The 14,473-nt window shown below is 39.0% G+C and overlaps 1 protein-coding gene and 1 long non-coding RNA gene across 2 annotated transcripts; one reads left to right on the top strand and one right to left on the bottom strand.

The window, feature by feature from the left end:
- The first annotated feature begins 173 nt into the window (after positions 1-173).
- Positions 174-2,771, top strand: LOC130700066 (glutamate receptor ionotropic, kainate glr-3-like). Its single transcript, XM_057522070.2, has 9 exons — positions 174-642; positions 775-878; positions 970-1,054; positions 1,131-1,289; positions 1,359-1,581; positions 1,668-1,885; positions 2,029-2,151; positions 2,213-2,364; positions 2,479-2,771. Exons 1-9 carry the CDS (start codon positions 475-477, stop codon positions 2,714-2,716), a joined length of 1,470 nt encoding a protein of 489 aa, XP_057378053.1. The 5' UTR covers positions 174-474; the 3' UTR covers positions 2,717-2,771.
- A 6,558-nt stretch (positions 2,772-9,329) lies between these two features.
- On the bottom strand, positions 9,330-10,289 carry LOC130700102 (uncharacterized). Its single transcript, XR_009003651.1, has 3 exons — positions 10,152-10,289; positions 9,899-10,073; positions 9,330-9,454 (listed from the first exon to the last, which is right to left on the bottom strand). It is a non-coding gene; the product is annotated as an uncharacterized LOC130700102 (long non-coding RNA).
- Between the last annotated feature and the right edge of the window lie 4,184 nt (positions 10,290-14,473).

Below are 14,473 nucleotides of genomic sequence, written 5' to 3' on the forward strand. Positions count from 1 at the left end.
GTTTTATGGGGTGCCCTATCGTCATGTCAGTCGACTGAATCGCCAAAACATTTAGCTATGATCATCGTATGACGCAGGTTTCCAAAACAAGCTAGCAACACTGGTTGCCACAACATTAGTCATGGTTAATAATGTAACCCTTTTCATCTGAATCCTAATGATAGGATGAAACGATGGGAATTCGACATGGACAAGGTATCGCCATAGCGTGCAACACGCGCTTCCCTTAAAGGTTATCAAGCACGAATTTCACATCCATGAAATTCAAATGAAAAAAAAATTAGGAGCCAGATGACAGGATTCGGTTTTTGGTTGCTAAGTTGCAAACTCAACAACCAATTTTAAGTAAAAGCGATTGCCGTTCGAGCTGTTTCGCCATTGTATAAGAAGAGGATCATGCACATCCGTCCATATTGTAATCAACCAACGGTGGCGTCTGGTTGACTTCAACGTTATCCAGTACGATTGATCAAAATGAAAGAAACCGGCTCACAACGAAGCAAGGCAGGAGTTACTATTTTTACTCTGAGTTCCGTGCATCTACTATTGGCCGTTTTTACGATGATGCTTCTGATAACGAATGCCGACTTGTCAAAGAAAACACATTTGACTGGTCGTCACTTCAATTTTTTAATTTTTGATGTAAGTACTCTTTGTTCATGTAATTACCAGTGTAGATGCAATCTCGTTGGAGATAATCGTAACGTACTAAAAGTACTATTCTTTAGTGAAATAGTATGAAGCTTTTCAAGTATTTTATTCATTTGGATTTAGCAACCACCTTTCGATACTTTAAAGCGAGGACCGAATGGCACCTACACTTGGACTGGATCGGACCGTTATTTGGTCGAATGGCTATCAGCAAAATTAAACTTTACGTAGGTTGAACTTAATTTGTTTATTTAATGGATTCATCTTAATTTGTCTGTTTATTTGTTATCGTCAAAAACCACCCTTTCTATTCCACAGGTATTCTTTAGTACTAATTAATCAGACTATTGCGAATATGTACGGGACGCACGAGGGTTTGTTTTATCAACTCATAAATGAAGAGGTAGCGGGAAAGTGGTTTATGATTTTCAGTAAATAACTTATGTGTAACTTGTTTTTTTGTTCTTTAATTCTGTAAGGGTATCGATGGCGTTGCGTGCTCCTTCTACTTAACGATGGATCGTGTAACAAGGATGGACTATACTTTCCTGACATGGGGGGATGGATTTAGCCTTGTTGTGCCAAGACCAGGAGAAGAAAACAGATTATTTGCGTTCGTCGGTCCATTTCAACCAACGGTGATATTGAAAGCTATTTGTTCGTACTTTTTTCCAGTTCGTTACATTCTGAATTCATGTCTGTTTCAGGTTTGGTTGTTAATCTTTATTAGCGTTTTCGTCGTAGTCAGCGTGATGACGTTTTTTTCTTGGATATATCAACGGAATGTCAAGGACTCTTTGAGTTCATCTACCATTGATTCAGAATCGAACAGCCTACCCAAAGGAGTAAGCAATATTTCCAAGAAAAAAAGTGTTTTTACTTCATTTGGATTTCATATGATCTATGTGGTGAATATCTTGACGAATCAAGGTGATAATCATGTTTTTTGCGCTAAAGTACTTTTTGTTTATTGTAACTAAATGCCACTTAATGTTTGCTTTTCGAATTAACAATAGGGGGGAGTGAAGCTTTCCGTTATTTGTCGTTTCGAATTATGACGGGAATTTGGGTTCTTTGCGCAACGGTGCTAGTTAATTCTTATACTGGAATTGTCATTTCATCGCTTACAAAGCCACGTATGAAACCCACCATCAACTCGTTCGAGGATTTGGCAGCAAGTAAAGAAATTTTAATAGTTCTTAGGCACGACACGGTTATGGGAGAACAGATATTGGTAAAATCTTTTTTAAATTGTTACTATTATTATTATAATACTTGAGCGTGCATGGATTGACATGCATAGGTAATATGTCTGCTAAATGACAACTGAGTGTTGAACAGAATTTACGGCCAAGTGTTTTCTTTGATTGTTAACAGAAAGCGACCTCTGGTGTTTATAAGATTCTTGGAGATCAAGCCCGTAGCAATCCTGATCACATTGTTGGCGATCCATTTAAGTTAAACGCATTGTTGGAAACCGGTCGATATGCTTATCCGTTTGTAAGAAAACCTAATTAACCACTTTCATTGGTACGAGTGTTGACATTTTCTTTCCCACTAGCTTTCAACATTTGGCTATTCGTTTGTCGGTTCACAATATAAAAAAGAAAAAAAATGCCGATTCAAGACATCGAGAACTCTTTCCGCATCAACTGGTTATTATTCATTCCTCTTCAAGAAGGGAAGTTCTCACACATCGGTGATGAGCAGAGCGTATGTAATTCCTAAAATAACAAGCCAAAGTGTTAAATGGTGATTTTAAATAAGCCTTTTTGTATTTTTCTCATTTCTTTTCCAATTGGCTTATCACCAACAAAATGTAAGTAGTTTAATGGACTTGTTTGAGTTTGGCCTTCTTCGTCACTGGGTGTACAACCTACCTACAATACCGAGGGCGGAGAAGTGTTTCGCAGACTCTAAAAGCGAAGTCGCTCGCGAAGTTCCGATCCAACTCAGTGACCTAACAAGCGCATTTTTAATTCTAGGCATTGGTACTGGACTTGGATTCTTGACGTTTTTGGTTGAACAGATTTATTCCAACTATAAAAAGCACAGACATCGTTAGTTGGCGTTAATTAAAAAAAAACAAAAAAACTTCAGTTTGATGGTAAGCTTGCTTAGTGGATAATCCATTAGTAACTTTTTTTACATTTTGAAAGTAAGCTTGAATGTAGGCGAGAAATTGCGTTAGATCGTAATGAAGCTTAGTTTCGTTTCTCTAAAATTTCGCTACCTGCTGCAACGAAGTTATAATGAATATGTAGAAATTTGTTGTTTTTCTTTATTTTTCAGCATCTGTGTTGAAATTCCCCTATTTGCAGTCATCGTCAATAATAAACGTATAGTCAATCTTAACTAATAGACTAACAACTATTTTCGTGGTGTTTTTATTTAATACCAAGGTGTTAACGGGTTTGTTCCTGTTTAACATCTAAAATTTCATCAAATTATTTCAGGTGTTTCAAGTGCTGACTGTAATAGCGGAAAAGATGCACTAAAACATAACCCAAACATTTTTACGTCAAATTGTATGTTAGCACCAAATACTGGTATTTAACAGTATCAAGCGTCGATTAAAAAATGAGTAGCAACGTTGTATCAGGAATTTCTACCGCAGACGGTCCCTCAAACACTATAGCCACCTATTGGTACGATATTAGATTTTCTACATTGGGTTTCAGCGACCGTCCGAGGCTAGAGTAAGGTCTGTAGCAACTTTCACTTCTAATAATTCAAATGCCATAAGGTTCACGTGTAAAAGATATCAATTTTCGTAATCCTTGCTTAATTTAGTTAAAAATACATTATTCCGATTCGAAATTCAACGCTGATCACGAATGTCGGCTTTGTTTTGACACTGGGCTTAACAAAATGGAGAAAAACGAAGAAAATGACCGTGGGAAAATTGCCTCAAAAACAGTCAAAACCAAGCCGATATTCGTGAGCAGCATTCAATTTCGAATCGGAATAATGTATTTTTAACTACATTAGGCAAGGATTACGAAAATTGATATCTTTTACACGTGACCCTTATGCTATTTGAATTATAAGTGAAAGTTGCAATAGAGCCCGACTGCTTTGTCAAGTTTGTTTGTTTTCTCGACACCTAGATGGCGAAACGTGATCAAAATTTTGTGATTATTTCCTTGGCTTGGAATTCGACGAAATCTTTGACACTAGATGGCAGTATGAAATTACCGAAATAAATAGTGAGTTAAGTCCTTGTCGTTCAGTTGAGTCTAGAACGCCATTTTTTTTGCCCTTGTTTTAAGGATATTTTTTAGGAATGTCTCTGTTATTATTAGATTGGCATGAATGCATTCATGTAATCATTCAATGAATTATGTTTATGACTCATTCTGGATTGCTATAGATTGCATCAAACTTACCCATTTGGCAACCCAAGTGTGCATATGTTTTTCTTTGACAATTATTTTATTTTGCTAGTATGTTTGGTAAACTGCAGTTATGCCCAATATTTTTGTCTTTGCATTTTAGGTCTACTCTTAGGTGATCTATACCTGATCCTATGTTTTAAAGTGATCTGCTTTCACAGCTACATTTCTGTGTTCTTTTCCGTTGGTCTATGGTTCTGAATTGAAGCAGGTATATCTATTATGCTATGTACCTAAGTACTATAGGGAAGGGAATAACTGAAGTTGATTGAGATCTATTCTGATTCTCCTGATATCCATCTCAACAGGTTTTTATTTGCCTTCCAACATCCATTTCATAGTGGGATGTGTGGCTTTGATTAATATTGCCATAAAGACTGCCGAAAATGGGTGTGGTACGGAAACCCAGAAATGGAAATGGCAGTAACATTAAACATGGATTAGGTACTTCTCTGTTTTTTGTCTATCGAAAAAGTATTTTTAATGCCATTATTCTGCATTCACAGAATTTTAACGGTGGATCAAGTCAAGTCTGGAAGTGTTACAGGATGGAAGAGTTGGCCTACAGTTGAAAAAACATTGAGAGTGCACTACCGTTAAGGTATGAGGTAAAGTAATAGAGTAATGCAAATTGTCTAATGATAAATATCAGCTTGTGTTAATGAATCCGGTATAACAGCAATCCTTTATAGTTCTGTCACAGCTAGAAGCCTCAAATAATTCTGCTTCTCTGGCTAAAGAACAACTTGTCCTTTACATTCAGAGTCTTGGTGAAACTGGGTACTTAAATGGCCCTAAAGATATTTCACTTCGCTGGCGTTGCAGCGATGAACATCATACATGGACGCTTTAGGTATGAAAGGAATTTTCTTCGAATAATTTTGAATTTATGTCGAAGCATTTCTCCTCCTTTTTGCCAACCATGTCTAATCTACAAAAAAAATTATCCAATAGGAAAGGATTTTCATCATACTGGGAACACAACTATCAACAATGCAACATTCTGCGGGTGCTAGTTTATCATTCAAGAGCCTTATACGATGATGTTCATCTGCAATTTGTATGTCCTTTCCCAAGCTTCTGCCAGAAGTTGAATCTATGAGTCATGTAAGTACATGAGCAACAATTGAGATGTTTAATGGTGTTGTTTTTCTTTTCTCAGTGTAGGTTAATAGTAACATTGGATCTGAAAAGATTCTTGGTTGGGGCAAGACACTGAATAAATTGTAATGATTGGATGGATGACATGACATTTCTATACTTCATTCGGATTCCCGAGACGGTATTTTATATTTAAAAAATTGAAGTGCATATCTGGGCTCCCTTCCTTTCCGTAGCCCCGTTTCCCCTTGACTCGTAATAAGCCCGTAGGGGGTCATGCCCCTACTGTACGGTATATTTAAAAATAACATATACCGAGGTTTGGAGGGCTCTGGCCGGAAAGGGGACGTGGGGGTCCGCTTAGTCCGATGATGTGTTCACGGAGGGCGACGTGGCTACCCACAAATCCGAACTAAAGGTTAATCGCTCCTGTAAAAATGTTCCAAATCTTCAGCTCTTCTTCCGGCTTCTCTTAGCCAATCACCGGGTAATCTCCCCGGTGGGTCAACAAGGCAGTGTCTCCCCCTGCCTGGGTTGACGGCAACTTTTGAAAGGGCTATTGTGCCTTTTTAAAGTTGCAAAAATAATTCTAATGTGCAGAGCATTGTTAATAAAATGTTTTTTATAAAATATTTTTTGCAAAACTTGTTTCTTTATTGTCACGCTTTGTTTACACATTACATTTATTAAATTTTTTTATATTCAGCTTGCTCAATTCACCTTTGTTGTTTTAGCCACCTTGATGGTTTCCATTGGATTATAGTACACTTGCATTACTATACTGGGATTCGAACCTCAGACATCTGACATCATAGACCAGCGCTCTACCACAGAGCCATTAGGTACTGTACATGTTATAATTCACATATGAAAGCATATGTACGTATGCAGTTTAAACAAGGTCTTTTAGGAAGAAATTATTAAGTTACTAACGTTGTAGTTGGATTAACTGTAAAGCATTGGACTGGTGTGCCGATGGTCTAGGGTTCGATTCCCAAAACAGTTCATGGATATAGTGATTAAAATACAAAAAAAATTCATGTGAAAATAAAGCATTTTATTGTCCCTCCATCCACCCTCAAATCCACCACTAATATTTACATTTTAAAATACAATACAAGACATACATACATACATAACTAACTAACAGGTTGGCTGCCACGCCACTAAATCTACATTAGCTACGTCGCTATCGGAAGGATAGCGACCAAGGGGGACTTGCCCGCTTGACAAGTCCGGGCTGACATGATGATGGAGACCGTTGTGGGAACGCACACCCCAGGTCTCCACCACACATCGGGAAAAGGGAGTCCCTATGGTGCGTTGCCTAACAAGCCTTACGGCCAATCTTGGGCAGTGGCAACTGCTCCACCTCATGGCAGATAGGCCATGAGGCAGAACAGCGCGGCCCGTCCCTATAAAGCTAAAAAAAAAAAGCGGAGCAAAGTGGCGTGGCAACCAACGTGTTAATTAGCACTACAAGTAAACACTACAAAATACAAAGATACCATAAAGAACAGACGATGACGTGGCGACCACGAGGTGACGGGCGAGGCGATGATGGCGCGACGGGCGAAGAGAAGACGTGGCGACGGGCGAGGCGAAGACGGGGCGACGGGTGAGGCGAAGACGGGGCGACGGGCGAGGCTAAGACGGGGTGACGGGCGAGGCGACGGACGAGGCGAAGACGGAGTGACGGGCAAAGCGTAGACGTATGTTGACTTGCAAAGTAGAAGGGATGCTGCAAAAATATTGTTTGTTAATCGTTGACAACATTATATAGAGGAACAGACTGCTTCTACCAGATTGAGACTGATGAGATGATGAGTGGGCAAAGGGTCTAAGAATGACGTGAGGTATCCAATCCATTGATTTTTCATTGTTGGTAATTATTATTTGCAGACAGCATCCTTTTGAGTTTTAGACCCACGAGCTAGAAATAAAAGCATAACCATGCCAATGTGATACCGACTGACAAAATTTAAGTAGAATACCATACTCCACAACACAAAATCCTGCCACTTAATGGGCTACGTAGAAATTATTTGAAACACCACATATAGTGCACTTCTCACATATAACTAAATGATGTGATGAATGAAGAAAGAGTAACAGTATGATGTCATTGGCATGATGGTATTCCAACTCACATGGTTTGTGTCATTTCTAATTTTTCTTTGTGGTAGGTATCCTTTGCTATTAACGTTTCACCAACTACATCTGAAAAACAGAATCATGGCTATTGGATTCTGAATGCTAATTCATTTTTAATACCTCTCAACGCAATGCAACTGAATAGCATGATAGGATGTAAAAATAGAAGGTTGCAAATAGCTTTTGGATTTCGTAGCTGGCCAAGCTGATTGCAAGTTTACTTGTTGCACAAAAATAATCCACTTGATGTTTGTCACTTCAAAAACACAGAAAATAATAAAAAACTTCCAATACTTAATGTCAACATCATTAAATTTGATCAAACTTATCAATGGGAAATTACATTGTTAAGAATTTTCGGACATGGGTTTTACTTCTAACAGGTAGTTTTTTCACAAAACAGAGGCAACAGTAGCGCCATCTGTTGTCCTAATTAAACAACGCGGGTTGTATAAGAATTGTTTATTTCCAGATAACGTCAAGATACACATGTCACCAGAAATCTTTTGAGAACCATCTAAAACAGTTTTAAAAAACGAAGTAAACAGTTTATGCACATATAACACTAAGGCACATACGTTACTGTTTGTTAACGCCTTTTTTATTACTGCAATGGTCTCACCAGTTTCTGCCAGTGTTGATTAGTCCGGTCCATTCTCTACTTCCGCTACTGTCTCACCCTTTCATCTGTTAACAGATTTAGTTAAAAACAAAATGTGATAAGACATAAATTAATGCAAAACATGCCTTGCGTGAAAAGTGAAGCAGCATCGTTACTGGCACTGCTCGCGTGGTTTACCTTGACATGTCACATATGCTGCGGTTACCCGTTAGCTAACAAGAAATTCAGTTACAAAAATGTGTGGTATTTAGTGGTAGACTCATTTAATTTTTGCTTTCTTACTTTTCTGCCTGTCTCGTTATTTTGCTTTCTTTCCTGTGTCTTCCAGTTTTTCTGTTAGTATTTGAAAGTGGAGCTAGTAACTGTTTGCCTGCATTTATGTTGAACAGATTTGTTATTAGAACATCAAAGCAATAAAGATATATACTTAATGGAGAGATAAACTTTTCGATGAAGCGGAATTCATTTTCGGTAGTTTCTTTACATTACGTACCAAATGCTACGATGATGTAAAAGACAGCCGACAAGAAATCACAAACGCCGTGTACCATCTTTCCGCGTGCGGCGTAAAAAGAGTGCTGAAACAACACCGGCAAGCCTTGAGCAATTCGAACAACTCGTATCCGTCAACGGTCCGATGCTCGTACGCAAATTCGAAGACTGCCTCGTGTTAGACAACATTTTTCTGCAATCGGACATTGCATCCGTTAATGATCGAAGCCACTTGAATCACAGTCGATTTAATTTGACAAGGTAACATATCCAACTTCCTAATGTCGTTATAAAAAAAAGCAGAAAATGGGTATATGCCAATACTATCAGTTGAGAGCAAATCATTACTTGAGTTTAAAGATCCTTCGCGACACGCTTCAGAAGTTGACGGAACAATCAGATATCACCCTGATCCATTTGAGTGCGCCGATTTGTCTACCCCAAAAACAGAACCAAAATACAATTGTTTGTTGAGCTTTTGATTAAAAAGATAGACACTCATGCACCTTTCGATATTTCTGTAGTCATTCAAACATGACCGATAAGATCGGGCCCTGCGAGTTTGGGCAACGGATAAACGGAAACGCCGATTACTTTGAGCTCAAGGACACTGTGCTGGTTTAGCAAAATGATGATCTCGTCCGCATAGCTGACAATCAGATGCAGTCGACGATTAACGTGGCCCTTTGCCAACATCCTTGAGACCAAACCAATCCACCAAAGAGATTCCAACCAAAGAGCACAAACTGATCAGCGTGACGAAAAGGATACCATATCCCCACAATTAAAACAATAAAAAACAATAAATGAATAAAACGTAAATTAATATAATAATAATAAATAAATAATGAAATACAATAAAAACAATCTATTCAAATTATCACCTTCTTGTGGAGTAAGTTTTCTATCGTTTTCTGGTGCTTTAATTTCAGTTTTCTGGTTCATTTTAGCTTCTCTGTTATTGCTGCAAAGCCCAGATTCCAGCTGATAAACCATCAATGGGCATATATGCTTTAAATCAGCCATATCCAAATGTGACCTAAGCGCAAGAGCAAAGATTTCTTTAGGATTCAAGCACTTTTAACACAAAACAAACAAAATGAGAAAATTCATCTTAATACTATTATTATTAATAGTGAATTTTGGAATCTGTTTTGTGTTGCACTCTCCTCGAACAACACATACCTTTCATTGCCTGTACATTAGCTGGCTTGGAAAATTGAAGCCAGAACCCGTAACACTTGCCTTTCCAAATATCAATATCAAGTGTTTTTCTCAGAAGAGTGTTTTTCTATGGTACCAGATATTGTACATTAGTTGTAAAGCAAACTCCTCAATTTTCTCCAGGGTGCTTTTTTACAGTACCGACATCCCTTTTTCGTTTCTTTACTTGCCAATCGCCTGTGACGGCGGTCACTTTTCTTCTACGGCAAAGCTTTGTTTGTATTCTGGCACAGCCGACTGTCCAGAAAAATGCACTTACCATACATCAAGCTGAATGCAGTCAGGCTCGGATTTCGTTCACTTCGACTTCGACCACGTTGACGTGGTCGCTGACTGACGCAATTAGCGTCGAAACGCGGCGCCCCTTCCGATTCCATGTGGATGGACGGCGGATGCAAATGTTGTGTAGCTCGGATTTGATGCTGATGTTTTTGCTGAGAGAAATCAATGGCAGAGTTTAATTTGTATTTTTAAAATACGGTTTACTGGTCTAAAGAATCAATAATAATTACCTTGCTGACTTATAGGTTGCACTGTTGTTGATATTATCCTAAAATTTGGTATCTAAATTCATCAATACTTTCAGCACTTTTATAGCTGATGTAAGGTCTCGCAAAGTGGAACCTTTGCGGCAAAATCCACGTCTCCTGTGAAAGCAAATGCCTTCACATCACAAACTGGTTTTGGGTTTAGAGTAATATAGTCCAAAAATTTACAACACATGTAGAAAAACGATAAGAAAAATTATACAGAATCTTATTGAGAAGGATAAGCAGATACCTGTGGGAGACAAATATGTTGGTAGCCTACAAACTCCAACAGTAGTCCTTCCTTCCAGAGTAAGCAATCAGTATTTCTTCTTACATGCCTTATTTTTTCTCCTTCAAAAATGAGCTACCAAAACTATTGGTGTTTTGTTGCTTTGCATCTGTTCAAATTCATGAAAATAAATGTCACATTTTCATCTCTGTCACCGTTTCCATTTTTTTTTTTTTGTTATTCTAATCATTCTGTAAGAAAAAGAATTGCAATATCATACCAGAATTCGCTCACACCAATTCCAGGACAAATCGTGGTTATTGAATTGCTTCGCGACTCTTGAATTCCAAGCAGAAAAGCAACGGGATTTCTTAAACAAAATAAACGACGATAGTGTTACCGTGTGATGCAGGGCAAAACGGTATCAGACTCAGTGTTTCCACTTTCCGCAAAGTGGTATCCCTAGAACGTTGCCAGACTGGGGACATAAATCCCTATTTAAAAAAAATAAAATCCCCAGAAAAATCCCTGTTACTTTCATCAGAGTCATAGAAACCTGGTTGCTCTACGCTGTGTGTAGATGCTACAAGGGTTTGTTGCGACTTGTGGTCCTTTTCTGGCAGTTAAATAGCGAACCTAGCGGTTTTGGTGGAGTACTACAAGGTACCCAACCAATGAGCTATGTCCTGCCAAAATTTTGACAGCCAATCATAGCAGACCCGCCAAACGAGGGGGAAGTACTTAGTACTTTACTCCAGCAGTTTGTACTTAGAGTAGTCGGATGGCTAAGTCAAGCGTGTCATTCAAGCATGGCCTACTGTAATAACGGCCTGTCAGCGCGCAATACTTCTTGCGCAAATAAGTTAATTGTTAGAGGCTTAATAGATATAATACTAATATAAAATTACGTAATATAAAATTTTAATACAGAATTGCAATGAGTGGAAAAACAGTAGAAAGTGGAACCTAGCGCAGCGCGTGGCCAGCATACGTTAGGAAATGGAAAAAAAAATGCACCGGCTAGAAAAAATCGGAGGTGCTATCCACTAGGCCATTCAACTGATGATTTGTATGTCGTTTTCTTATGGTTTTCCTTTAAGATGTTAGGATATCTCTAATTCTAGTCAGCAGATGGCTCTTTGTCGCTGCCAGCTCCGCCCACAAAAAGGCGGAAATTGGGACCACAAGTCGCAACAAACCCTAGCAGCATTTACATACAGCGTAGAGCAACCAGGTTTCTATGACTCTGCTTTCATGGCATACTCACATGGCCTACTATAATAACGGCCTGTCAAACTAATAACTCCGCAATACTGCATTGCCAGAGGGCGTAATACCCCAAACCAAGCTCCACTTTCCACTGTTTGGTAACGAATGCATTGCATTGAATGCAGAATTGAAATGTGTGGGAAAAACAGTGGAAAGTAGAACCTAGCGCCGCGCGTGGCCAGCTTACGTAGGAAAGGGAACGTAGGAAAGGGAAAAAAGAAGACTGAGGATTCGATTTATAGCTTGTTATATTGTTATATAGATAATATTACCAAACATTCTCTATTCATGCTTGAACTTCATCAACAACAAAAACTTACGGGTAGCGAATTGGGTCACATATCCCGATGATAAGCTGCCTGCATCCACGAGCCGTCTTTCAGGCCGTGGGGAGGCTAACGAACAGCCTACGTTCAACGATCACCTCTTCTCTACCTTTCAGTTTGTGGTTCGATCTTCAAGGTAGTGAACAGTACTACAGATCGATTTTTAGCCCGGCAAGGCTATTTTTGCCATTTTTAGCCTGGCAAGGCAATTTTTTTGGTGTGCCATTTAGCCCCTTTATAGTAGGCATGGCTCTTCTTTTTTCTCTTTTCTTTTCTATCTTCTTTTTTTCTTTCTTCGTTTTCTCTCTTCTTCTTTTCTTTCTTGAAGGCCTAGAATCTTGCGTCTTGATCTGTTGTAGAAGCTTGCGTAATCCGATAAATCTTGCGTATCTTGAATGAAGATTTGGAGGGAAAGGGAGGGGGGGAAATTGGCGGTGTCGGGACTTGAACCCGGGGCCTTCAGAATGCGAAGCGAAGGTGGTAACCACTGTGCCAGGACCGCACATCTCAAACAAATTTATTTTTCATCGACCTTCGTTCTAATACCGGAGCTATATAATATGTGACTAATAGTAGTGTCGCGCTATGGTAGGGCGCTGTGGTATAGCACTGAGATCATACGTCGACTGTCCGTGTTCGGTTCTTATAGACGCCATTGCTTCAAAATTTTTTTTATTATTTTTATAAATGTAAATAAAAAAAATAAAATAACCCATTTTATTTATTTTAGAACAGTATCAAATCGAACACATTTTTATAGCAATTAACCAGTGCCCGTCAAAGCCAAACAAGTTACCAGAAAAATTTAAATTGGCTATGGAAATAAAACCATCGGATTGCCCCATCATATTTGTTTAGTTAAGCAATAAAGATATGGTTTTTTCCAAAAATAATTGTCATCGAACTTTCAACGTTATAAAGCCTCAAGAGAATCACAGCGTTTCCCAATGAACAGTGTGTTGCTCACCTAGATAACAAAATTGTGTGAGAGGCCTCGGGTTCATCATGTCTCAACAACAAATTGTTCATCATGGTTGAACAAAATAGATTCGTAATTCCTACGTATATATTCAAAGAACTCTCCCCAGCTTTTGCAATTGGGTCAAGTGCTTGTCAGAAATTCAGTCGGAGACTTGAGTCTTAAAAAATTCGGCGTGCGATATGTTTGGCACAGACGTTTGGAGGATCAAATGGAGTTCGTGGTGTATCCTAGTCAGTGTTACTTTCTGAAAAGCGTACCGTTCACCATTGTCCGCTTGGTGGCTCTTATTGAGGAACATTTTACTTTTGAAGTTGCATAGAAGCGCCAAAAGCAACAGCGGTTTGGCCAAAAATCTCAAAATCCCGAGAAATCCCCAGAAAATTAAATAGGCCCTGGATAATCCCGGAAACCCTAGATTTCCATAACTGCACCCTAGATTCCAAAAATTTTCCTTAAATCCCCCTAAATAGGGTAATATCCCTAGAAGTGGAATGGCTGATCAGACTGCCCCAAAAGGCTGGCATCTGGTAGCAGAGAAGCGAAATATTTATCCTACCCTAGATTGCTGGATTGCTATAATGTTCCTCTAAATAAAAACACTATAAAATTGAACGTGAATCCTTTGAGTACTACGAATGCAGTAAAATGAACTTAAATTATACAAATGCACGCCACGAAAGTTTGTGCAATACTGTGCTGATCATGTTATTCGTGACTTAATCCGTAGGTAAATCCGACTTTTGGGAAAAACGACGTGCGGACGCGGGCTGGCTCAAAAACTTGGGCAGCAGTCCGCAGTTGCCTAACACTAAAATCGCCCGCGTATAATACGGGAATGCAAAATGAGGAATTTGTACCTTTGGCAAGGGTTTAAAGACGCACCAAAACGCATACCTTCCTTTTAGCCATGCCGCTTTTGGTGATGACAAAGATTTTACCACAACTCATCCAACCACTAAAAGATTCAAAATATTGTTAGTAGCAGTTGACAGTCCTTGAACGCCGCCATCAATTCTCGCATATTTTTACCTAAGCAACATGAGCGGTTCCGTTGTCTCCTCGATTTTGATGACAGACCTCCTAAAAGATGGCAAGCAATGAAGAAGAAAATTTTTTCGATTGACAAATAAGTAGTGGATTACCTAAGTTCATGTTTGGAGTCGATCCAAAGCGATTTTAAGAAATCGTATCCATAATTGTATTTAAACCTTGGTTTAACGGATCTTCATGGGGGGATAAGGATAGGCAGCTGAAATGTCATCAAGAACTCCTTGAAAATCCATAGGACGATTTGCTTTCATGGAGGTCGGGTCCAAACCATATCCTGCATACACAAACTGAATCATCTCATCAGTAGAATGTCTTGCACTCGAATAGGATTGACTTGTTTTTGGTCAAGGTTGGCCTTGACCCAAAGGCCAACCTTGGGGCCAACCAAGGGGCCTAATACCCCAAACCGAGCTCCACCTTCCACTGTTTGGTAACTAATAAAGAATTG

Source organism: Daphnia carinata, chromosome 8 (assembly GCF_022539665.2).
Source record: "Daphnia carinata strain CSIRO-1 chromosome 8, CSIRO_AGI_Dcar_HiC_V3, whole genome shotgun sequence".
In the NCBI taxonomy this organism is placed as follows: Eukaryota; Metazoa; Arthropoda; class Branchiopoda; order Diplostraca; family Daphniidae; genus Daphnia; species Daphnia carinata.